The sequence below is a fragment of the Polyodon spathula genome, chromosome 3 (assembly GCF_017654505.1).
Source record: "Polyodon spathula isolate WHYD16114869_AA chromosome 3, ASM1765450v1, whole genome shotgun sequence".
In the NCBI taxonomy this organism is placed as follows: domain Eukaryota; kingdom Metazoa; phylum Chordata; class Actinopteri; order Acipenseriformes; family Polyodontidae; genus Polyodon; species Polyodon spathula.
The window spans coordinates 43,828,470-43,854,194 of NC_054536.1; the positions used below are offsets into that span (position 1 = coordinate 43,828,470).

The window sequence follows — 25,725 nt, forward strand, 5'->3', positions numbered from 1 at the left end:
GATTTTTGTAGAAAATTACAAGAATAGACATCTACAATTATTTATTTCAGCAATTATTTAGCAAAACTCCAAAAATGCCGATTCAAAAGTATTCATACCCTCACAAGGGAAATTAAATTATTAGCTAGTTGAAGCATCATTAGCAAGAATAACCTCTTTTAAACGATTAAGATATTTGTCAAAGAGCTTTTGGCATGATTATTTGGTTATTTTTGACCATTCTTCAGTGTAAAATTGTTCTAGTTCATTCAAATGCCGAGGACTTCTCTTGTGCACAGCCTTTTGAACTCATACTATAGATAACCAATCAGATTTAGATAGGGACTTTGACTAGGCCATTCCAGAACCTCGCTTTTACTCTTTAACCATTCTGAAGCAAATTTTGATGTGTGCTTTAGATCATTGTCGTGTTGGAACGTCCATTTGTGCTTTAAAGCAAGTTTTGTAGCGGAGGGTTATATGTGATTGGCCAATATCTTTTGGTATGTTATGGAATCCATTTTACCATGTACTGGAATTAGGATTTCCTGTGCCATTAGTGAAAAAACAGCCCCACACAAGGATAATACCACCTCCATGCTTGTAGGTATGGTGTTGTTTTCTTTGTACACCTCATCAGACTTTCTCAAAAAGTAACGACTATCAGCATGACCAAATAGCTCAATTTGTGTTTCACAACTCCATAAAACCTTTGACCAGAACTTATATCCATCATTCAAATGCTGTTTTGCAAAGTTTAAGTGATTGACCTTGTGACGTTTTCCTAAGAGTGGCTTTTTCCTTGACCTGCGACCACTGAGACCTTCACCATGCAAACTATGGTTGAAACGGAAACCCCATTCCCACTTGCTGCCAATTCACTCCGAATATCTTTGGCAGTCAATCTCAGATTGTTATTAACCTTCCTCACAATTCTTCTATTTGTTCTTCTTTCTTCCCGACCGAGGGAGTGTTGTGACAGTACCATGAGTCTTGTACTTCTTGATAATAGAAACAATAGTTGAAATTGGGATACTCAAATGCTTGAAAATCTTGTATCCTTCTTCAGCTTTATGACAATAAACCATTTTCTGCCTTCAGACAGCGTTTTACTTTTTTCCCCATATTGACTTACTGGTAACGACAGCTGTCATCCTATGCTTAACCTTTTTACACTCTAAGAATGTCCAACTACAATCCAGCATTTCCTAGACTTTTCTAGCATTAGGTTCTGCATCATCATATTCAAAATTGAATGATACCAAATCTATACGTACCAACTCTAACACCGCTGTCATGTATGGAGCAGGGTATAGTATCCAAATCAGTGAGCTTGTACCTCCAGTGGTCGTATTGCCTCAGTAAAATATGTACTGAATGCCTAGTGTACAGTAGAACATGTTTGTAACATATGCTAACACTAAACATTTTAATTTCGAAAAATCAATTTCCATCCACCCCTCCCCGTTCCAGCTCCTGTTATCGAGAGGCAAACCTTTAATTTCTTCATTCGCCATATCGACAGCAAAGTGTTGTACAGAGCAAGACATAAGCTGTATTGAAAGAAATGTCTCAAAACCCTCTGCTGTTTGGGATTTTTTTGTTGAATGCGCAGCCAACCAGAAAAAAAAAAATAAATAAATTGTTGAATGCAAACTGTGCAAGCAACTCATATCATGGAGGCATAGCCAATCTCTGGGGTCACTTGACAAGTGTAAGTTCATATTAGTATTATTAACATTTTTAGTAGTAGTTAAATGTGACTGATAACCTGCTTGGAACAATGACTTAAATAAAGCTTTGTCCACTGCAGTTGGTGCTGGTGCAATGCTTACTGTGTACAGTGGCTCTCAAAAGTATTCACCTCCCTTGGACTTTTCCACATTTTATTGTGTTACAACATGGAATCAAAATGGATTTAAATTAGGAGTTTTTGCCACTGATCAACACAAAATAAAGTCCATAATGTCAAAGTGAAAAATAAAATCTACAAATTGTTCTAAATTAAATACAAAACAGAAAATAATTGATTGCATAAGTATTCATCCCCTTGATTCAATATTTGGTAGAGGCACCTTTGGCAGCAATTACAGCCATGAGTCTATTTGGATAAGTCTCTACCAGCTTTGCACATCTGGACACTGCAATTTTTGCCCATTCTTCTTTGCAAAATTGCTCAAGCTCCGTCATGTTGGATGGGGACCTTTGGTGAACAGCAATTTTCAACTCTTTCCACATATTCTCAGCTGGACTGAGGTCTGGGCTTTGACTGGGCCACTCCAGGACATTGACCTTTTTGTTTTTAAGCCACTCTAGTGTGGCTTTGGCTGTATGTTTGGGGTCATTGTCCTGCTGGAAGATGAATCTTCTCCAAAGTCCTAGGTCTCTTCCAGACTTCAGCAGGTTTTCCTCCAGGATTTCTCTGTACTTTGCTGCATCCATTTTGCCCTCTATCTTCATGAGCTTTCCAGGCCCTGATGCAGAGAAGCATCCCCATAGCATGATGCTGCCACCACCATGCTTCACGGTAGGGATGATGTTCTCAGGATGATGTGCAGTGTTAGGCTTGCGTCAAACATAGCACTTAGTGTTGAGGCCAAAAAGCTCTATTTTGGTCACATCAGACCACAGAATCTTTTTCCACTTGGTCTCCAAGTCTCTCACATGCCTTCTGCCAAACTCAAGCCGAAATTTGATGCAAGTTTTTTTTTTTCAACAATGGCTTTCTTTTTGCCACTCTTCCATAAAGGCCAGTTTTGTGAAGCACCCGGGCTACAGGCTACGTGTGCACAGTGTCTCCCAGCTCAGCCGTGGGAGACTGTAACTATTTTAGAGTTGCCATAGGTCTCTTAGTGGTCTCCCTGACTAGTGCCCTTCTCGTCCAGATACTCATTTTTTGAGGACGGCCTGTTCTAGACAGATTCACAGTTATGCCATATTCTCTCCATTTCTTAATAATGGACTTTACTGTGCTCTGCGGGATATTCAATTCCTTGTAAATGTTCTTATATCCTACCCCTGACTGGTGCTTTTGAAGACCCTTATTCCAGATTTGCTTTGAATGTTCTTTCATCTTCACAATGTAGTTTTTGTTAGGAAATGTACTAACCAACTGTGGGACCTCCCAGGGACAGGTTTATTTAACCTGAAATCATGTAAAATATCTTAATTGCACACAGGTGGACTCCATTCAACTAATTATGTGACTTCTAAAGACAATTGGTTGCACCAGAACTTATTTAGGTGTGTCATAGCAAAGGGGGTGAATACTTATGCAATCAATTATTTTATGTTTTATGTTTGTAATAATTTGTAGATTTTATTTTTCACTTTGACATGAACTTTTTTTGTTTTGATCAGTGGCAAAAACGAATTAAATCCATTTTGATTCCATGTTGTAACACAATAAAATGTGGAAAAGTCCAAGGGGGTGAACTTTTGAGAGCCACTGTATAATCGCAGGCAGGCTCAAATTATGTGTAAATGAACAATATATATTTTTATTTAAATTATAAAAAGATGATTACTGTTCTATTACATATTTTTAAACTACATATGAATGTTGTATTCCATTTATATGAATTACCTTAAATATAATTTTCAATCAAATATAAACAAGTAGCTATGGTGACGTCGTCAATAAATTATGCAAATGAGTACTATCGAAGGTTCAAACCTTCCTTCGGTAATATATTCCGAACCTTCGAAGGTCGAAACGAACCCTTCGTTGCAGCCCTATCTAAACTTACACGTTTGAAAATTGCACGCACACACTCACACACGTCACCCATATAAACTACTGAAAACATGCTGAAACCCCTTAGTCACGCACGAAAGCAGGGGCCCACAGTGTCTAAATTGGAGAGTAAATTACACAAAACCTTACATGGAGTGATGACTACAAGTACATGGGTTCTCTGCACACCCCTACAAGTTAGTGCAAAGGCGTTTTAGGATTACATTATATTTCTGGTCTGTTAACACAATTAAACGACAATATAAAATATAACACAAAATACAACAAACATGACAATTGTTAATGCTTTTAATACTTTAAGATTAGTAAAACCGCTTTCTTTAAATTCTCCCTTCCCATTTTGACTTTGTTGAAAGACCTACCTAAACTATGCCCGTTTTTTGTATAGAAGCAGGTGTTGTTTATAAGGTTCACACAGCAGCCTATGACATCTCCAGTTGTAAAAGTTGGGCCATAGGGCTGGCCAGTGCCTGACGAACAGAAAGAATGGCCATCATCTCCATGGTAACCATAGGACTGCTTGTCCCAGCCTTAAAAAGAAACAATAATTTATTAGTGTCACGTAAGAAAAATACATATTAACCGTCAAAGGATATAAACACCACATTACTCTGACCTACATATAAAAAAGGTCCACAGCATTCCAAGAATGCAATCTTAAATGTTGAAAATTCCAGTTTTATTTCTCAACAATATCAATTACATTCAGAAACGGGCAAGTTTTTGTTAACATGATTCACCCGCAGTAAGCGATGGACCATATAAACTTCCACACAATAACCCGACATGCAAAATGTCCCCCAGTCACCAGTATAGTAATTATAACAAACAAACAAACAAACATGTATGTGGTTCAAAATGTTTATTAAAAAGACACTCATTAAATGTATTAAAACCTATGAAATGTAAATAAATAAATAAATAAGTAGTAATGCAAGTGCAGAAATGTACAGCACAGGCTGCATTGCTGCAAACTGTTTCCAGTGTAGAACTCCGATACATATCTGGACGATTTTTACGGCAAACCTTGTCAGCGTTTTCTAAAAAAATCCCAATTCGGCTCTATATCCGGATGCTGCTCCATATACGGCTGTCTCTTTAGTGCTTTCGTCACTGACACTCACTTCTTTAGAGACTGTTTCTACCTGGTTCCAAACAACATGGTGCTTTCAATGTTTTTGGCGCTCACTTATTTTTAAAAGGACAACTAATTAAAAAGGGAGAAAACTCTCAAAATGAGGGGAATTTCAATCATTCTTATATGACGGTACACTTGGTGTCTTGAAAGCCAAAGTTAATACCAGTATGAAAGCTAAAACTGATGATGTAGAGGTAAGTTTCATGCAAAAATTGACATTACAATTTGATATAAAATGACTTAAAACAATTTTTAAACAATAACGGCAGTAGTAGATAATATTGAAAAAGACGTGGAATAGCTGGCACAGATTTATTATTCTGCTATACACTAACCCTTTGCAGTCCATTTACTCTGTGGCTGTCAGGCTGGTCAGGTCCAATTAATTTTTGTGAACAAAACATTTCAGACCATGTGCTGTTCAAACTGAAATAAAGTGCCTTTATTTGTTTAAAACAAGTAACAAAGCAGTGTGTACCAAAGGGTACCCTATACAAAGACAACAGTACCAACATTTTGAACAAATTTTATACACATCAGATGAACATTGGGGGAAAAAAGTAACACTTTCACAATTTTAGTTTTTGCTTGAATATATTACCTTTACAATAATCAGACAAAAACACTTTTTTACAAATCAATTGCACACTACTACACGCAGAAAAAACTTTTTTTTTTATCAGTGGTATAACTATTTATATCAGGCGAGGTTTGCAAACAAAAAAAGACATTTACACCTGCAGAAATTATCTGTATGTTTTCATGGTATGGTACCTTTCAGAACAGTCACCTGGGTGTAACCCTGGCCGTCTTGAGCAGGTTTTGCAGAACCATACAGTCTCTCTCCTCCCCCCTTTTGTATTTCTGTCACTGCACAGTCTTTGGTGCTCTTTGATTTATTTTTGGCAATGAAATGTGGCTTTCCATTTAGTCGTTCTTCTCTGTCTGTGGATGACGGACGACCATGTTTATTTGGGCCAGGGTAGCACACATCTCCCACCAGTTGTACTAGTAAGGATTTGTTGAAGGTTTTATGGAGAACAGTTAGCTGTCTTAATTCCACCTTCATCAAATTAAACAGGATAGCACTGTTCATAATTGCTACTTCCAGCAGCCAAAAGCACATCTTCCTCCACCACTTCAGAGACTTTCTTGTGAAAGCATGGTTGGCACAGTAGTGATCCGCCCGGTCCACTGCACCCATCTTGCTGGTGTAATCACAGATAACTGAAGGCTTGTCCAGCTCTTTAATTGCTCCTCTCTTGCTGGTGCGCTGTATTTCCTCACCGTCATGGCCATGGAAGGTGCTCAACATGAGCACTAGTCTTTTGTCCTTCCATCCTAGCACCTTGTCATTGCTGAATGAGACTCATTGTTTCAGCTTGAGGCCTTGCTTCACTGGTACTGGCAATCCTCTTCTGTTGGCCATTACTGTTCTAGTAAGGTGGATTTTTATTTTCCATGGCCAGGTCATAACATGTGTAAAATCTGTCTGTAAACAAATGAAAGCCATGTCCACTTGTTGTCTGCAGCAATGTTTCACTCAGGTGAAGAACAATTCTTGATGAAAACGGCATGTCAGGTCTCAGCAGGGAGTCTGTTGTTGGGCTGCCAAAGTAAGGAACAATAGCAGAGACATAACCAGTTTGTCAGCTAAAACAAACACACGCATCCCCCAATGGGTAGGCTTCTGAGGATTGCAGCACTTGAAGATAATCCTTCCTTTGAAGCCAACGGTGCTCTCATCAATGCAAATGTACACACCTGGGATAAATAGCTCACAGCATTTTGTGTCTATGTAGCTGACCACATTCCTGACCTTTTGTCCTCTGCTAACAAAAGCAGGCGGAGGCACTTGGATTGGGGGGAGGGCAAAGGTGCAGCATCCAAAAGATCTGCAAGAAACATGATCTCTTGAATACACCTTTGAAAAAACGCATTCTATTGGCCCATTCCTCTGAGAAATATTCTTATGTCTGCTTTTACATTCAGTCCCATATTCAGCAGAACACCAAAAACTGCCTTCACCCCTGGTAACGTAACAGGTTTCCAAGAGTTCCAAATAGAATTATGACGCAGCGGTCCTGACAGTTTTACACTTGCACGTCTATTGGTTTCATTTACAATTTCATTAAACAAAGCATTTGTGAAAAAAAGTTGAAGAAATCCAGTGCAGTTCTCAAAGTAGTACTCCCTTGAAATCCCTTATTTAATCACAGTAAATAGGAGTTTTGTGAAAGCATCTGCACTTACCGATGTGCCTCTCCATTCGTCCTCCGGTTCATGGTCATTTTCCTCAGATGCCTCAAGTGAAAAATGTACTTCCTCGTTTGACACTGATGTTAGCCATATGTCATGTCCTTCTCAGTCACCACATCTGAACCCAATCAAGAATTTATGGGATATTCTGGAACGACGCCTGAGGCAGCGTTTTCCACCTCCATCAACCAGGCGTGAGTTGACTGACTTTCTCATGGAAGAATGGTGCCACATCCCTCCTACAGAACTCCAGAGGCTAGTAGACTCTATACCATGGCACACACAGGCCGTACGTGGTGGCCTAACGCACAACTAAGTGACTTTTGTTGTTGTTTCCATTTTTTTGTCCACTAACTGTATGCGCATATATATATATATATATATATATATATATATATATATATATATATATATATATATATATATATATAGATAGATAGATAGATAGATAGATAGATAGATAGATAGATAGATAGATAGATAGATAGATAGATAGATAGATAAAAAACACACACACACATTTTTTTCTTTTTCTTTTTAAATATACCTCGGTTAACTCGACACATGGATAACTCAACTCCTTCTCAATTTCACAGTCTTGTAAGATAGATGCATTCTGCCTTTTTTTTTGTTTGTTTAATTAGACACCATGCTTTACTCGTAACTCGACACCTATTACCAGTACAATAAGGATAAAAATCAAATCAAACTTGTCAAGTTTGTACAGTACTGTAACTCATTCACTACAGTAAATGCGTGAGTTCTGTTACTTGTATTCATGTTAATGCCATGGTTCATGTGCATCCGTGGTTAACCTGACACCTTGGATAAGTCAACACTAAATGGCATCCCTGTGGGGTATCGAGTTAACCAAGGTCAAACCATAAATTACGTCAATGCCATATCAGTTATAAAGTATAGCTAGAGCAGTGCCACCAACTTAGATTTAACTCAGGGCAAATTGCATTTCCTGGTTCATATTAACCCCTGCAAGCAGGCTATGCAATGTTTTATTAAAACTACTTTGGAAAAGAACAATAATTCCCACGTTTTCATACTCATTTCTCCTACAGACACTGATTGAATGTGTTTTGGTAGTGTCTTCTGTAAGCCAACTGTGCATAATGCAGCTGTAATTCCATTAAGGGTTCTATCAATGTCATTAGAAACCCAGAACAGAATTACAGCCTAATATTTACAGTTTTGGTGTATATTATTTGTTATAATACACAACAGACAAATTGTATTAGTAGCAGTGTTTATTTTTCACAACTGAAGTGTTGAGAATGAAACTGGAAAACTTTTTTTTTGGGGGGGACTTGCGTTATTCTGCTCTTCCAAATATTTCTCTAAAATCTACAGGCCATTGTTAAATCTGCAGGACATTGTTGTTTGTTTTGGCATTGACAGTGTTCTGTTGTGTTCATTTACTGGAGGCAGACAGAGAAAAAAGCAGGGAGCCGGGAAAAATCTATGGCTATTTTCACGTTACAGGAAAAACACAAACTCTTCATTACCTGTCTTCTGTCTCTGTGGTGAAGACAAGAAAATCAGTGGCTTATTGATTGGTTGTTTAAGATTAGGCATATTCAACCTGCTATCTCCTTTATCAGTTACTGTCGCGTAAGTTTCAGTAACACTTGCAAGAATGATGTTAACAAGTCATTAAAGCAGAAAATAAAAAACGAGAATGACATGCTTTTTAGATAACCGTGTGTCATGAAAAATACTGACGTTTTAGAACTAACTGATAATTATCACAAAGACCTATCCAGACATCGACCCCTAAAAAAAAAAAAAAAAAAAAAAGGTTTTCCTCACTACGCCCCCCCCCCTGGATTTGTCAAAGCCATTACAGTACACTAGAAACAGGAAGTGAACACATCAAGGCTGTTCTAAAAATGGTATTTGATGCCTTCTGGTTACGATGAAAGGAATGGGTGCTACATGTATTGTGTTAAAAATATTGGATAAAATGTGCACCTGGTAGTCGATTCATGTTGACACCCTGAGCAGAAAGACCTATCCCCATGTACCTGCAAAATAAAACAAAAATCATATTTACTCATAATTTACAGTACGTGGTACGCTTTCTGCAGACTGCAACCAGCAGTAATAACAAAATGATTCAAGATTTGTTTTTATTTCACAATTCTCTCCATTACACCTCAGTGCCTTAAAGGTCTTAAATTAAGGCTGTATGAATATACATTTTAAAAAGCTCTAACAGCACTGTATTTCACTTAACTGTACTGTTTTAGGACAACATTGCATTTCATTCTACTTTTTTTCTTTTCAACCAGTTTCATTAAAAAAAAAAAAAAAAAAAAAATTACGAATGCTAAATAAACTAACTTTTCATAATGAAAATATATGGAGTTTACCAGTAAACATTTAGTCTATTGAACATAGAAATACAACCTAAATTTAAATAATTACCACAAAGACTATGAATCAAATTACTTCACTCAGTAACATTTTTAACCCAAAGTAGCATGCCCTAGGGGGAAAACGAAACAATAAATGTTGACTTCAGGTGTGAACAAAGCTATTTTCATTGACCAATGTAATCTCCAAAAGGCTGTACACAAGCTGTCCAGTGATTTAAGGTGCATCATTTTGCTTTGTAAAACTACAGTACATGTATTCTTAAAACCCAACTACTGTACATTTGGTACTGAAGGACATCTGGGATACCAGATGAATCTTAGACTATCAGTAAGTGTTGCCGTCAAAGTGAAAATACAAACCTACGGCAAAATAATAAGGCATGCGTGATACAGTTCTGCTAATGAGAGATTCTGCTACTTTTAAAAACATGTGTTAAATAAGACACAGGATTCTTAAACCTACCAATTGGCCTATCTGTCAACCCCATTTTCAGAAGGTACATATATAGAATAAATAGAAACTGTTCTGTAAATACAAAACATTCTATGTGTTGTCTCTTGTACAAAAACCTTTGCTATATCCATCACAGGGATATGCATCCCTAGGTGGGGAATAATACATTTCCTGGAAATATGTCTAAAAACACTCCTGTACACCTATTTATTTATTTATTTTTAAATTGCCCAATTATATTTCTACCCCCAACTTTCTTCCGAATTTGGAATGTCCAATATTTTGTCCCCCCTCACTGCTGCGATTCCACACACAGCTCAGGAGAACTGAAGGTCCAGTGGCCATCCTCCGATTCCACAACCAAGCCAGCTGCTTCTTGTACACCCTAGAACTTGAGAAAGGATGTCCGCAAGCTACTGGCCTCTGGAGAATAATCGAGAAGAAACAGTCCCTGCTGGTTTTGCCTTCCTAACGGACAAGAGCGCCAGAGCCAATGTGACACTCGACCGGTGACCACACTGCTTCCTCATTGCAGAAATGTTTGGTAGATCAAATTTGCACAAAGGTGCAAGGACCCAGCTCAGAGTCATAGATGGTCAATTAAGTTGGCATCTTACCCATCTCTTCCTTTGCTGACTATCTTCACTTCAAAGTAGTAAATGCCACAGGCTGCCGGGATGGGGTGGGTGGCTCGAACAGATGCTGCATCTTTAGGGGTCTTTCCATGGCCTGAGGAGGGAGGAACAGACATGATATTTCAACCTACAAATAGGCTTTCCTACAATAAACTACACAGGTGTGAACTTGACAATCAACTCCTGAAGTCTCGGAGTTAAAATCTTTGCCCATTTTCACAAGTTTTAGGTATAGTGAGGTCTACCTTTGCAGCCTCCATCAACCATATTCGTTTCCCCTATTGGTCTTTGGGTAGCCGCCATCGGTCATGTTCAAATTTGCGCTATGCATCCCTACTTAGCTACGTAACTACGGCATTTCATCATTAAACGGCACCACACCTCATATAGAGACAGCAAAACCCTTTGCGAACCTGTCAGTCCAGTCTCTGTTTACTTACACAGCTGGATTGATACGCTGTTGACTGATAGTGGCTTTGATTGGTGTTGCAGCTGTCACTTGTCTCACAGACTCATATTCCCAGATCGCAATGAGGTTTTACTCGGCCCAGCAAACACTTTCTATTTGAATTTTCTATTTCAAAGGATAACGAAAACATCCAATACATGCAACTATTTCATTTTATGACATTCTACAACTTTAGAAATACGTTTAATTTAGAAGCATACGTAGGTACAGACTAACATCCCACGTACAGTATTATCTTTGAAAATAACAGCTATTTGTTTTAAATAGTTTTTTTTTTTTTTCTTGGTGCGATTTATTACACGGACATATACATCTCAAATGCAGATAGAATGTAATATAAATAGGATATTCAGATTTTTCTTTGTACTTTTAAATCTATTATGGACTGTTACAATGTAGTGACAGACAAACCGATATCACTGGAAAATGTTGGAAATTTTTAGTTTAAATATAAATACATACATACATTTACATACATATATATATATATATATATATATATATATATATATATATATATATATATATATATATATATATATATATATATATATATATATATATACACACACACACACACACACACACACACACACACATATATTTTATATATACATACACACACACACACACACACACACACACACACACAGTACTGTGAAAAATTATTTGCCCTGTCTGATTTTCTGCATTTTTGCACACTTCACATTGAATTTGGTCAGATCTTTTTGTAGGTTGTAGTACTCTGAGATAAAAAAAAAAAAAAAATGTACAAAGTTTGGTGCTTCTTTCATTTGTTTAATGTGCAAGGTAATCTTCAGGTGTGAAAAAGTTATTGTCAGCACACAGGTTCTAGGCACATCATGCCACTATCAAAACAAATTCCTGCAGACCTCCGGTTGTTGATGCCTATCAGTCTGGAAAGGGTTACAAAGCCATTTTTAAAGCTCTGGGGCTCCACCAAACCACACGGCCAGAGCCATATTGTCCAAATAGAGAAAGTTTGGGACAGTGGTGAATCTTCCCAGGAGTGGCCATCCTGCCAAAATCTCTGCAAGAGCAAGGTATATTATCATCCAGGAAGTCATAAAAAACCCTAGAACAACATCCGGGGATCTGCAGGCCTCTCTCGCCTTAGCTAACATCATGTTCATGACTCCACCATCAGAAAGACACTGGGCAAAAATGGGAGTCATGGCAGAGTAGCAAGGCGGAAACCAATGCTCACTAAGAACATGAATACTCGTCTCAAGTTTGCCAAAAAAAAAAAACCTGAATGATACTCAAGAGTTCTGGAACGATGTTCTATGGACAGAGGAGTCAAAAGTGGAACTTTTTGGCCAATATGGGTCCCGTTATGTCTGGCGAAAACCAAACACTGCAATCCACAGTAAGAACCTCATACCAACGGTCAAGCATGGTGGTGGTATTGTCATGATTTGTTGCATCAGGAACTGGATGACTTGCCATCATTGAAGCAACCGTGAATTCTGCTCTGTATCAGAGAATTCTATAGGAGAATGTCAGGCCATCCGTCCGTGAGCTGAAGCTGAAGCGCAGCTGGGTCATGCAGCAAGACAATGATCCAAAACACACAAGCAAGTCTACATCAGAATAGTTGAAGAACAAGAAATTAAAAATTCTGGAATGGCCTAGTCAAAGTCCAGACCTAAACCTCATTGGTATGTTGTGGCAGGACCTCAAACGAGCAGTTTATGCTCAAAAACCCACAAATGTCACGAGTTGAAGCAGTTCTACATGAAGGAGAGGGCCTAAATTTCTCCACGGTGCTGACAGATTGATCAATAACTACAGGAAGCGTTTGGTTGCAGTTATTGCTGCTAAAGGTTGCATTACCAGTTATTGAGTCTAAGAGGGAGATTACTTTTTCACACGGGGGCATTGGGTGTTGCATAACTTTCTTTAATAAATAAATGAAATAAGTATCAAAATTTTGTGTTGTTATATCACTCAAGGTCCCTTTTATCAAATAATAGATTTTGGTTGAAGATCTGATAACATTCAGTGTCAAAAATATGCAAAAATGCAGAAAATCAGTCACGGGCCAAATACTTTTTAACAGTACTGTACATACACACACAGTGCCTATAGAAAGTCTACATCCCCTTTCCACATTTTCACCTTTTGTTGCATTATAGCCTTGGACAATAAGATCTGTGGAACAGATAACAAGTTTTGCCTACTAATTATCTGTACCTACTATCTGCTCTAGTGCTCTGATAGTTAAGGATTATTAGCCACATTGTCAATCAGGTGACACAGCAATAGCTATCCATAATGTGATATGGAATAGAAAAGCCAGAGCACTACTTATGTTTTAAGTGATTTAGAGGACAGATCTCAAATCCCAGTGCATTAGAGTTGCCACTTTGAAAAGTGCTTTGAAACAGACTTTAAAGTTTAAGTGTAAAAAGTTGTCAGGATGTTACTGAAAAGAAATGTGAGTTACATTATTTAAACAGTTGTAGCAACAAGTGGGGACATATAACGCTACATTTTCAGAACCCCGCAACATACTCTTTAAGGGGCACGATACCATATACAGTACGGCACTTTTCTAGTAAAACCTGGTAGATTTTGGTGGTGTATTATAGGGGTGCATTTGCAAGAGAATTCAGTTTGCCAAAACACTCCAATTTGTAAAATGACAAAAATGGAAAGGTGTTTTACTCTTAGTTACTATTCTTGGGGGGGGGGGGGGGGGTGATGATTAAAAAAAAAAACACACACACAAACAAAATTTGTTACTGGGAATAAGAATTATCCAAAATAAGCAATACAAAAATTGAGTACATTCAGCACAACAGTTCATTTTTTTAGGTTCAGTAGGTTACATCATCTAAATGCATTCCATTTTCTATTTTACTGAACTAGTATAAATTCTCCACTACAGATGTTTAAAAATGGATCCATCCCAAAACAGAAAAATGTATTGGGCATTAAGCATATCTCAGTATTAAAAAAAAAAGTATAGAAGGCAAGTCCAAACATGTTTAAGGCATCTCTTTTTAATTTTGAGGGATGTTCTTCCAACTACGGTAAAAAAATGAGGAGCATTGTGTTTTCTTTTGTTACATGCCATTTGTTTTCTGTTGCAGAGGAGGAGTACGGAGCCAGCGGCTGCAGCCATGAAGCCAGCCCACATCATCAGAGCACCACCCTGCAGATTAAAAAGCACACTTTCGTACATGGGACTGTTGGAGTGGGGATTATTCTGAAGTATTATTGTTTTGTTTTGGTCTGCAAACCAGCCGTGTTCCCCCCAGTACAATCGCTGGTAGAGGGGTAGTTCTTTTTGTTTATTTATTAAAACATAGATATTTTTGGGACGTAACTGTTTGGACAATCCCTTTATTCACCACACCACTCACACTTATCACAAGCTGGTACATTTGTATAGCAGAGAAACTGGAGGAATGGGGAATCATCCAAATAAAGCTGAAGCACTAATGGATAACGACATAGAACGTCTGTACAGCACTGAAAACCCAACTGTACTAATGAACCTCATCTTCTTTAATCTTAGCATCACAGGGGTATCCTAAAAAATAATAGTTGTGCCTCTCCAGTGAGTTACAGGAAAACAATTCCATCTCGGGTTTCTGTGACAGTTTATGATAGATGAAATGGTAGCCATATTAGCCAAGATTTAAGATAGACAAAGAGAAGGAGATTTATGATCACCACATGCATGAGCTTAGAGTTATAAATAACAATTCATACATGATACACAGGTTACTTCAAAACACATCGTATTTTCATTGTACCTTATTTGTACAGTATCGTATTGCGTTCCTTAACTACTATAAAACGTATCTAACGTGTAGGTTAGTGATCATGTAATCGTGCACAGCAAATCCTCTGGTACTTTTTTTCTGTAGGCAGATCCTTGACTTAAGATTAAATAATTAAGAATCTTTGCTGACAAAAACAATTATAAGGCATACAGCCTTATCAATTTGAGCCATATGAAACCAAAAGCAATGCATCTGACGAAAGAGAGTCGGCCATCAATGAAGGTGATCGCCTACATAACACAGACTGTTAAGTTTTTATTTTATTGTATTTGTATTAATACTACAAAGTGTATAAACTAACTGCATACCAATTGATCTGAAGTAATCTGTTTTTATTAAAATGTTATTTAAAAAAAACAAACGGTAGAGTCAATCCCAGGTGTGCTGCTGTTGCACTTGAGCAAGGCAGCCCACATCACCGAGTCAGATTGCTCAGTATGTAAAAAACGCCCAGCTGTACAAACTGGTACAAATTTAAGTCGCTTTGGATAAAACCCTTCCTATTACGATGGATTACAAAATAAATTATTATTATTTAGTTTCATAGTTCGTTAAATGTCTTTTAAATACTCTTGTTATAGGCTTGTTACTTTTCAACGTTTATTTCTTTTCATTCTACCTCCCTTTAAAACTGTAACTAGCATTGTTAATCCATGTCCTTTTCTTATTTACATCAAGGATATCTGGTGATGTCAAAACAATTTCAGTTTTTTTTTTTTTTTTTTCTAGCTATATAAAGATAATTGACCGCTTTACTCTTGTGTATGACTATTTTGAGAGAAACACAAACGCTTATTTCGTAAAACACGTTCTGTCTGGAGACAAACTTCTTTTTAAACTTAGCAATAACACAAATGCAGAAATAGAAGAAAAAATGAATGATGCGTTTCTATTAAAATAGTACATTTTACATTGCAATCAGGTGATACAGTGCGCTGTACTGCTTGTTTGGTTTCTAACATTGTGCATTGCATACCGTATCCTTACCTAATAATATTAATATAATAAGCACTGAGTCTGCTGACAAATATTGTAAATGAACACATATTAAAAAAATAAATTAAATAAAAATGAATATAGGCTACAATAATTAATATAACATTAAAGTGTGGATTACATAAATATACATAAAGCAAGGGGCAATATGACACTGTTATGTAGGGACCTTAGAATAGACACCCCCCCATAACGTATTTTTGCTTGGGTTATTATAGTGAGTAGTCCTGTGGAGGAAAGTAACCTGAAACTCTTATCTAATAATATAAGGTAGTTATGACAGCCTCCAGCCACTAGGGACAGTGCAGTGTAGCTGAGTGAATAAGAGTGAGACTGCCTGTAAAACAGATATTATTGTTATCTGTTTCAGAAATTAAAGTTGGATGATTGAACAGCAGTGGTACCGTGCCTTGTGTCTTAGTTTAAAGAATTGGGGAGAAACTCACAGCAGAGTGCCATTCAAGCAAACATCCAAATCAACTATATATGTAACGTAAACTTGCCCAGCCCATCAAGTGTGTTACATATTTTGGCGAGCCAGGTAGAAGCAAATGACCAGGACTAACAGGCAGGGGACGTAACTTCTTTTCCTTTAAAAAAAAAAAAAAATCTGTATAAAGTGAGTTGCCTACAGCTGTAAACGGTGTGCACCCTGGAGTTGGAGTGACTGCAAGAACAGGCAAGTGTGGCTCTCAGTGCTTTAGAGAGAAACCAGCCAGTGGAAGCATGTTGCTACCTAAAGTGCATAAAGGACCGTGATGCAGCTATTAAGGAGAGAAGTAGGCAAGCTTTAATCAGACTGGCAGAGCGCGTTTTAGACGATATTGAGGACAAACAGGAGGAAGGTGAAGCATGCCAGTATGTGCAAGACTTCATATCTTTTATCAAGACACCTAAAGGCACAAGCACAGACAGTCAGGCATCCGAGCAGGAGCAGATACATCTAGAAGAGTTAAGAGAGAAATACAAGCAGTTACAACAGTCCCGGGAGGAAGCTAGGAAAGTGATTAAGGCAATGAGTGTGAAGTTAGAAGCAGGAGACACAGACAGAGTATCAGAGAAAGTGGCACCGGCCCTGCCATTAAGAAACCCTCTGCTGCCTGAAGTTACAATTAGACAAGTTTAGGATTCACGGACAGATTGGTGAAGGGGGTCAAAAAGACAAGCTTTCGTACACAAACCTCATTCACCAGAGAGAGGCCGGGGTCCGAAAAGGGCATGTAGACTCTGAGGTTATTGACGCTGTGATTAAAGCAGTTTGCCCAGGACTTCATCTTAGAGATATGCTCGAGATAAAAAGTGACCTGATACTTGACAAACTGAGAACAATCTTGAAGGGCCACAATAAGGAGGAAAGCACATCAGACCTCTACCAGAAGTTGGTGAACATTTCACAGGAACCTAGAGGGGCAGCGCAGAACTTTTTATTTAGGGCTATTGAGTTGAAGGAAAGGCTGCTGTTTGCATCCAGAGAAAAAGGGGCAGAAGAGCAGTACGATGCCGAGTTGATAAGAAAAAATTCTCAGATCCATAGGTACCGGACTGCAGAGTTACAGTGTGAAGTTCCAGATGAAGCCATACTTGGATGACCCCACTGTCACTGATGAGGCATTGATAGAGAGGATCAGTGAAGCTGCAAGCCTGGAACTGGAGAGGCAGCAGAAAATAAAGAAAAGTATTGCAGCTAAAACAACCCGAACAAATGAGCTACAAGTGGAAGCAAGTAGAGCATTCCAGGAAGGTGACCAAAAAGTGAAGAATCACCGAGTACAAGACGAGTCGCACCCAAAGCAGAAGGGACAAGAAAGGGGGCCACCATTGAGCAGACAGTAGAGACGGAAGTTCAAGTGATGGTCAGAGAATTTAGAGCAGAACTAGCAGAGGTGAAGAAAATGCTATCAGCCTCAATTCGCGCGACCGCCGGGTCCAGTCAGGGCTACCTGCCAATGGCAAGAAGAAGACCACTGTAAAGGGGGTGCAGAGCGTGCCAGAAAGCTGAGGCAGGAGAGAAGTGCAACCATTGTTTCAGGTGCGGTCAAGAGGGACATCTATCTCGGGGATGCAGGGCTCACCGTCAGGTTCAGGGAAACGGGGAGGGGTTGCTGTGAAGGGACCAGCAGCAACCCCACAGGTATTATCCCAACATCAGCCGGATATGACAACTGGTCACAGACAACACACCCAGAGCCCGCCAGTGCTATGCAGTGCCATCAGTGGGCGGGAGGTGAAGGTGGCCAGCAAGGATAACCCTAAGGGAAGAAAACCAGTTAGGCAAAAAAAGCTACCTCACCCCAAAGCAGGATGCCCAATTGGTTAAGATGACTGGGAGGAGATGCCTGGTGCACTGCACAATGGACAAGGTGCCAACATTAGTTTTGTGGGATACGGGAGCTCAGGCCAGCATAATCAGTGAAGAGTGGAGAAGCCAGCATTTACCCCAGACTGCAGTTAGGCCAGTCGAAGAGCTGCTGGGGCCTGGCACACTCATTGGGGTGGCAGCCAGTCAGACTGAGATACCATTTGTGGGTTAGGTTAAGGTGGAATTTCAACCAAAATCAACGCTTGCACATCCCAGTGCTGGTTTCTAGTAATCCCAACGTAGCACAGGAACCAATCGTTAGGTTCAATGTCATCGAAGAGATTGTAAAGGGGCCAAGAATGCTAGAGGGAGAAACACCGATTGATAGCACAGTTAACATCGTGAGGGATGCTTTTTCTGCAAGTGTCGAGGCAGCCAAAGAATTTGTCCAGATAATGCAAGTTTGCAGGACCAACGACAGTAGTTGTGTCATCCGGACAGGAAAGGGGAAAGTCAGGTTACCACCCGGACAAGCCACCACCATCCAAGGTCATGCACACATGGGAACACTGGAAGAAGATCAAGGGATGCTGCTTGTCCTGACAGAGGAGCTGAACTGGCCTGAAGGTGTGGAGGTGATGGAAGGGTTAGTGACTGTTAGCAAAAGGAACCCAACAGCAATCACTACCTCAGTGGTGAACACCTCCAAGCATAATGTCACCTTGGGTCAGCATGCCACCTTGGGGCACATGCAGCCAGTTAAAGCGGTTTACCCAGCTGCAGTGAGATCCTTAGAGCACCAGAATGACCACATGGATTCATCGGAGGTACCCTGACAGATGTGTAAGGACAAGAGGAGTCAAGTAGAACCACAGGGACAACAGCCCTATGTGAATATCCACGAACAAGGACATGCATGGGATTCACCTGTTGATTTACACCACTTGAGTACGGCACAGCAAGCAGTGGCTAAGAAGATGCTGAGAGAGGACTGCAATGCATTCTCTCAAGATGACTATGATGTGGGACATATTCCCTCGTTACGGATGCACATCACTCTCCATGACAAAACTCCGGTACAGAAGACATACACATCAGTACCAAAGCCTTTACATCACGAAGTGAAAGAGTACCTGCAGGACCTGCTGAACCGAGGCTGGATAACCAAGTCCAGGTCACATTACTCCTCACCCATTGCCTGTGTACGAAAGAAAGATGGAAGTTTAAGGCTTTGCTGTGACTACCGTGAGCTGAACCCGAAGTCCGTCCCTGATAGACACCCAATTCCCAGAATCCAAGATATGCTGAATAGTCCAAGCGGCAGTTCCTGGTTCTCTGTCCTGAACCAGGTGAAGGCCTACCACCAGGGGAGCCTAGACAAGGAAAGTCGACCTCTCACAGCATTCATCACCCCCTGGGGCTTATATGAGTGGGTCCTCATTCTTTTTGGTCTGAGCTCGGCCCCTGCCAAATTCCAACGAAGCAGGAAGAGTGTCTATCAGGCCTTCGATATGACATCTGCCAGCCGTACCTAGATGGGATACCGACAACCACATCACTGTGTTTACTCTTTGAAGTACTTGACTGTCTTTAAAAAAAAATACCGTAGAGGGATGGACTTTGCCACTAGAGACTGGAAATGCAAACATGTTTAAGAAAATGCAGATGTCTGGGACGACATTCAGTTTGAGGGGGAGAGTGTAGGGACCTTAGAATAGACACCCCCCATAACGTATTTTTGCTTGGGTTATTATAGTGAGTAGTCTTGTGGATGAAAGTAACCTGAAACTCTTATCTAATAATCTAAGGTAGTTATGACGGCCTCCAGCCACTAGGGAGCAACAGCAGGTACACTGGAGGTTGGGTTAGTACATTAGACCTGACAGTGCAGTGTAGCTGAGTGAATAAGTGTGAGACTGCCTGTAAAACAAATATTGTTATCCGTTTCAGAAATTAAAGTTGGATGATTGAACAGCAGTGGTACTGTGCCTTGTATTTTAGTTTAAAGCATTGGGGAGAAACTCACAGCAGAGTGCCATTCAAGTAAACATCCAAATCAACTATATATGTAACATAAACTTGCCCGGCCCATCAAGCGTATTACAGTTACTCACCCTTTTATTCTTTCTCTTTCTAAATGTTGATCTTCCATCTGGTAACCATTTTTTATAATTTGGGGGTCGAAGTGAATACTGTGGAAAAACGGGTCCAGATTCATTCTGTCTTCCTTTTCGTGGGTCAAAGAAACTGCAGCGAATGCCAGTAAATCTAACGGTGACATACAAGCAGGCATACGCGCAGACAAGCCGTCACTGGTATCGAATTCAGACCCGCTCAGTCCGCTGTGTTTTGTCGAGAGGCTCACACATTTATGATGAGATGGTATTGATTTTGCTACCATTGATTCCTTCTTTGATCTAATTGTGGGATATGCATCGACCTTCAGTCCAGACAATCGCTGTTGTTTCATAGCACTGCTACTCAAAATGAGCCGAGCACAAGTGCAACCATTTTGTCGGCTTCCTCCAGAAGGCTCTCGTTTTCTGGACCCTGGCAACCTTTGGCCACTTGTGCTGTATAAATCTGCCACTGTTTGTGTTGCTACAACCACCTGCAACACATCGACGGGCATAATGATCAATTTAATTAGCTGTCTCTCACAAGCTCTACACTGTGAAACCAATGGTAACAGTCAGAAGTACACTATGACGTCAGAGAGCCAATTGGTGACGGAAGTACCAGAGTGTGAAAAATGTACTTTTAACCTCAAAATGAACAATTTCTTAATCCGTAATTTGAAAACTACTTATCAATTCTGTTTTTAGATGTATAAAATAATAATTTGGCATAAAGTTTGGTAGGGGTAGAGAGCGCAGTTTGACCGGTAGTTATGAAGCACCACAGGCCCGACGGGGCCTGTGACATTTAACTAGTATAATATATATAGTGCATATGGCTCCCGTTTCATGAATCCAGGAAAATGGGTCAGTGTATCAAAAACGCTGAAAATTAATTTACAAACCATTTTTCCAATCCGACGTGTTTAGGTCAAAAATGCCATTCACAATCTTTCTAGGACTCAGAAAGAGTACACGGAACTGCAAACGCAAGTCAAAAAGGAAGTTAGAAAGGCCAAGAGAGAAATAGAAATGAACATTGCTAAGGGAGCTAAAACCAATTCCAAAATGTTTTTCCAATATTACAACAGCAAGAGAACGTTCAAAAGAGGAGGTTAAATGTCTAACAGATACAAATGGCAAAATTATAGATGAAGAAAAAAATAGCAAATATATTAAATGATTACTTTTCACAAGTTTTTACAAAGGAAGATACGGACAACATGCCCCACATGTCATCCAGTTCCTATCCAGTTTTAAATAACTTGAGCATAACCGAGGCAGAAGTGTTAAAGGGACTAGGAGCTCTTAAAATAAACAAATCCTCTGGGCCGGATGAGATCCTCCCAATAGTACTCAAAGAAATGAAAGAAGTTATTTACATACCGCTAACCAAGATCACGCAACAGTCTTTTCACACAGGGATGGTACCGACAGAATGGAAAATTGCAAACGTAATACCGATCCACAAAAAGGGAAAAAAAACTGAACCAGGTAACTACAGACCAGTAAGCCTGACTTCTATTATATACAAACTTATGGAAACTATAATAAGATCCAAAATGGAAAATTACCTATATGGTAACAGGGTCCTGGGAGACAGTCAACATGGTTTTAGGAAAGGGAGATCGTGTCTAACTAACTTGCTTGAATATTTTGAGGATGCAACATCGATAATGGATAATTGCAAAGCATACGACATGGTTTATTTAGATTTCCAGAAAGCTTTCTACACAGTCCCACACAAAAGATTAATTCTCAAACTGAACGCAGTAGGGATTCAAGGAAACATATGTACATGGATTAGGGAGTGGTTAACTTGTAGAAAACAGAAAGTACTGATTAGAGGAAAAACCTCAGAATGGAGTGTGGTAACCAGTGGTGTACCACAGGGATCAGTATTAGGTCCTCTGCTATTCCTAATCTACATTAATGATTTAGATTCTGGTATAGTAAGCAAACTTGTTAAATTTGCAGACAACACAAAAATAGGAGGCGTGGCAAACACTGTTGCAGCAGCAAAGGTCATTCAAAATGATCTAGACAAGATTCAGAACTGGGAAGACACATGGCTGTAATAAAAAAAGTGTGTTCTAGAAAGTTCTAGAAATGCGTTCGAGTTCATCTTTGCCCTTGCCCTATAATAACCCCGTATCTTTATATAACTTGTTTATTTTTGTTAGAATGTTCTAGGGAAAGGAATGGTTTATTCAGAGGGCCGAGCCTCGAGGGAGTGATCTGGCCAATTACTCTCTCGCATGCAAAAGCCTAACTTGGTAAGTTATAAAGGACGGGGTTCTCCCCTGCTCTGATGAGAGTCAGCCGTGAGGATTAGCACGCAGTCCTGCTCGGTAATTTCTTGGAGACAGCTGCTTTCTCTTACCAGGGTCGAAGGGCTCTCCCGATCCGCTTGGAAGGGTAAGAATTAGTTCAGTTGCATCTCATGGATTGTATTGATCTGTGATTAATATAATCTTTGTATGTAACTTTGTTGGGTTGTGTCCCGTTAGGGATATCGTTATTCGCAGTATAGCATCTGTGTATGTAACTGTGTGTGTGTGTGTGTGTGTGTGTGTGTGTGAAATAATAAAGGACCTTTTAAAATTACTCTGTGAAGTAATTGTCTTATTTACTTCCACTTCAACTTCAACTTCCTTTTAAATTTAAAGTAATTAAATTTCACACAACAATGGCAAATTACATTTAATAGAGAAAAGTGTAAGGTACTGCATGCAGGAAATAAAAATGTGCATTATAAATATCATATGGGAGATACTGAAATTGGAGAAGGAATCTATGAAAAAGACCTAGGAGTTTCTGTTGACTCAGAAATGTCTTCATCTAGACAATGTGGGGAAGCTATAAAAAAGGCCAACAAGATGCTCGGATACAATGTGAAAAGTGTTGAATTTAAATCAAGGGAAGTAATGTTAAAACTGTACAATGCATTAGTAAGACCTTATCTTGAATATTGTGTTCAGTTCTGGTCACCTCGCTATAACGCTCTAAGTAGGACTGTTATTATTTTGTGTTATAAATATTGTTTTAATAGTGTTTATATTAGAATATTGTTTTAATAGAGTTTCCTATTTGAATATACTAGGTGCAACCTTTTTGTGTATTCGATTACCCGAACTCTGGTCCCTTACGCTACCAAGAGTAAAAGGCAAATGCATGTGCACTAAGCAGATAGCATAACTGTAAGCCGGTAAAGTTTAGCCGGGTTCACAAAGTGTTCAAACAATGTCCAAGACGAGATTTCTTCACTCTGTACCCTATTTCTTTAGGCACAAGTTTTTTTCTTTTGTTTTCTGAATTAAAATACACAGAACTCAATGAGCAGCAACGTCACAGCGCGTTGCTCTTCCAATTAAAGCAACAGTAGCATAATATTGTCCAAACCACCAAATAATAACTGTTGCTGTAGTGTATTCAGAATAAAATAACACCTATCACATAGCAACCTAAATATTCTACATCTGTTTAATTCTAACAAATAATATTTATAACAATCTTAGTGTAAATATTGTAACCTGGCCAAAACAGAAAGTACATTCCAACAGTACAAATAGTTTAACATTACTAATTGCAACTAGCCATCAAGTATTGACATCAGATGAATCGAAGTCAAGTTATTTTGTTTATTCAATAACCTGTAAATAATTCAAAACAAGGAAAACTTGCTATATACATGTTAAGTGGCTGAAGTAACATATACTGAAAGGCTTTGTTTAGCCACTTTCTTTTGAGATGTGGGCTCTCTTTGGTTACCATACACATTTGGAAACATACTGAAAATAAAAACCATATGAAAAAATATATAAACATAATGGGCCAGATAAAATTGCATCCGGGCCAGTAAAAACACTAGCTCAGTGGCCCGAGGGGCCGGTAGAGGTTTAAAATCTAAACGTAGAGCCCTGTCCTCTTGGTCGCACTCGGCCATTGAAAGGTTTTTTTCTCCGGAAAATGCAGAAAAAACTAGTAGAGACCTGTGCTTTATATCTTTTTGATGGAAAGGAAAAATTGTAATGTCAGGCCTAGTCCAACAGAGGATCGCGAAGGGTTAAAAATCGGAGTGTAAGTGCTGCTCTGCTGCATAAAATGCCAAATCAAACTCGTCTATGGCCGTGGGCTTGCATGTTAGAGCTATGTACACTGGACGCGAATCAAAAATAATTAGAACGATTGATTTAAATGGAGTAATGCACAACACAAGCGAAGCGAGCGGCGCGAATGAATTTAATTTCTATTTTGCACTATGCAATGGACCAATCAGAAATAAGGTCAAAGGTAGTGGCTGTCAGACTGTCTCGCTCATGCAGAGATTACCACAGAAATAAAAAAAATTACATCAATGAGACTTTCATTATTTAAGTCAAAAAATATAATTGTCTTTACGATGCCAGTGTCCGTGGTTATAAAGACAATTAAAAGAAGGACGACACATGGCAAGAAATAGCAGAACAACTGGAAATTGATGATATGTCTATTTCTCTTTATTTCACCTTAATTTTAGTCAAAGTGACAGGGAGCGCCACACACTGGTTTCGTATTTCTGTAAAATGGTGCTTCTTTGTTTTAATAATGTTGACCAATAATAATAAAATAATCACATTTCCTCTAACAAGCCGGTGGTATTCCCCCAAACTGGTTCCTTTTTTAGTGTGAGGTGTACGCACACTCTTTCGTGTTTTATTTAGGGCTGTATTAGAAGGTTAATTCGCAAGCCAGGAATTCAAAGATTGTTTTTAACCTTCGAAGGTTCATCAGACGCCATTCACATACTGGGTTTTTTTTCCTGTTAAAAGAAATCGTTTGACAATGTGTGAATACTGCAAATAACACATTAAATATCACTCGCATGTAAAATTCGATTTTTTTTTTAATTATTTGTATAATGCATATTACTTAAAGAAAAGCAGTTGTATTAAAATCCAATCAAATCTTTACAAATAGCAACTTTATATGTGTGGCTGCCATGTATGGAGCAGGGTGTACCTATAGCGGTTGTAGTGCTTCAGTAAAACATGTACTGTACATGTACATGTATACCTAGTATAAAAGACAGTGTAAGAGAAGTGCTATGGTAGAATAGGTTTGAAATATACGCGAATAATTTTAATTTAGACAAAACTGAGCACCGTCCGTTCCTCCCCCCTCCAGCCCATGTTAACCAGAGGCAAATTTCTTCATTCGCCATCTCGACAGCAAATCAATAGCGTATTGAAAGAAATGTCTCGAAACCCCTCTGCTGTTTGGGATTTTTTTGTTAAACGCCCAGATGACCAAAAACTGAACGCAAACTGTGCAAGCGACTGCTGATGTATCATGAAGGCAGATCCAATCTCTGGGATCACTTTACAATCGTAAGGTGGTGGTGGTGGTAGCAAAATGTGACCGTGACTGTTAAC

The 25,725-nt window shown here is 39.1% G+C and overlaps 1 protein-coding gene across 3 annotated transcripts in view; it reads right to left on the reverse strand.

Moving 5' to 3' along the window:
- Positions 1–25,725, reverse strand: part of LOC121313115 (ran-binding protein 9-like) — a 56,428-nt gene that overhangs the window by 26,263 nt on the left and 4,440 nt on the right. For all 3 annotated transcript variants that reach the window (XM_041245298.1, XM_041245296.1, XM_041245297.1), the window contains exons 2-4: positions 10,595–10,706; positions 9,117–9,169; positions 4,099–4,266 (exon numbers count right to left, since the gene is read on the reverse strand). In XM_041245298.1, the coding sequence (XP_041101232.1) occupies positions 4,099–4,266; positions 9,117–9,169; positions 10,595–10,706 (333 nt within the window). The remainder of the gene's footprint in view (positions 1–4,098; positions 4,267–9,116; positions 9,170–10,594; positions 10,707–25,725) is intronic.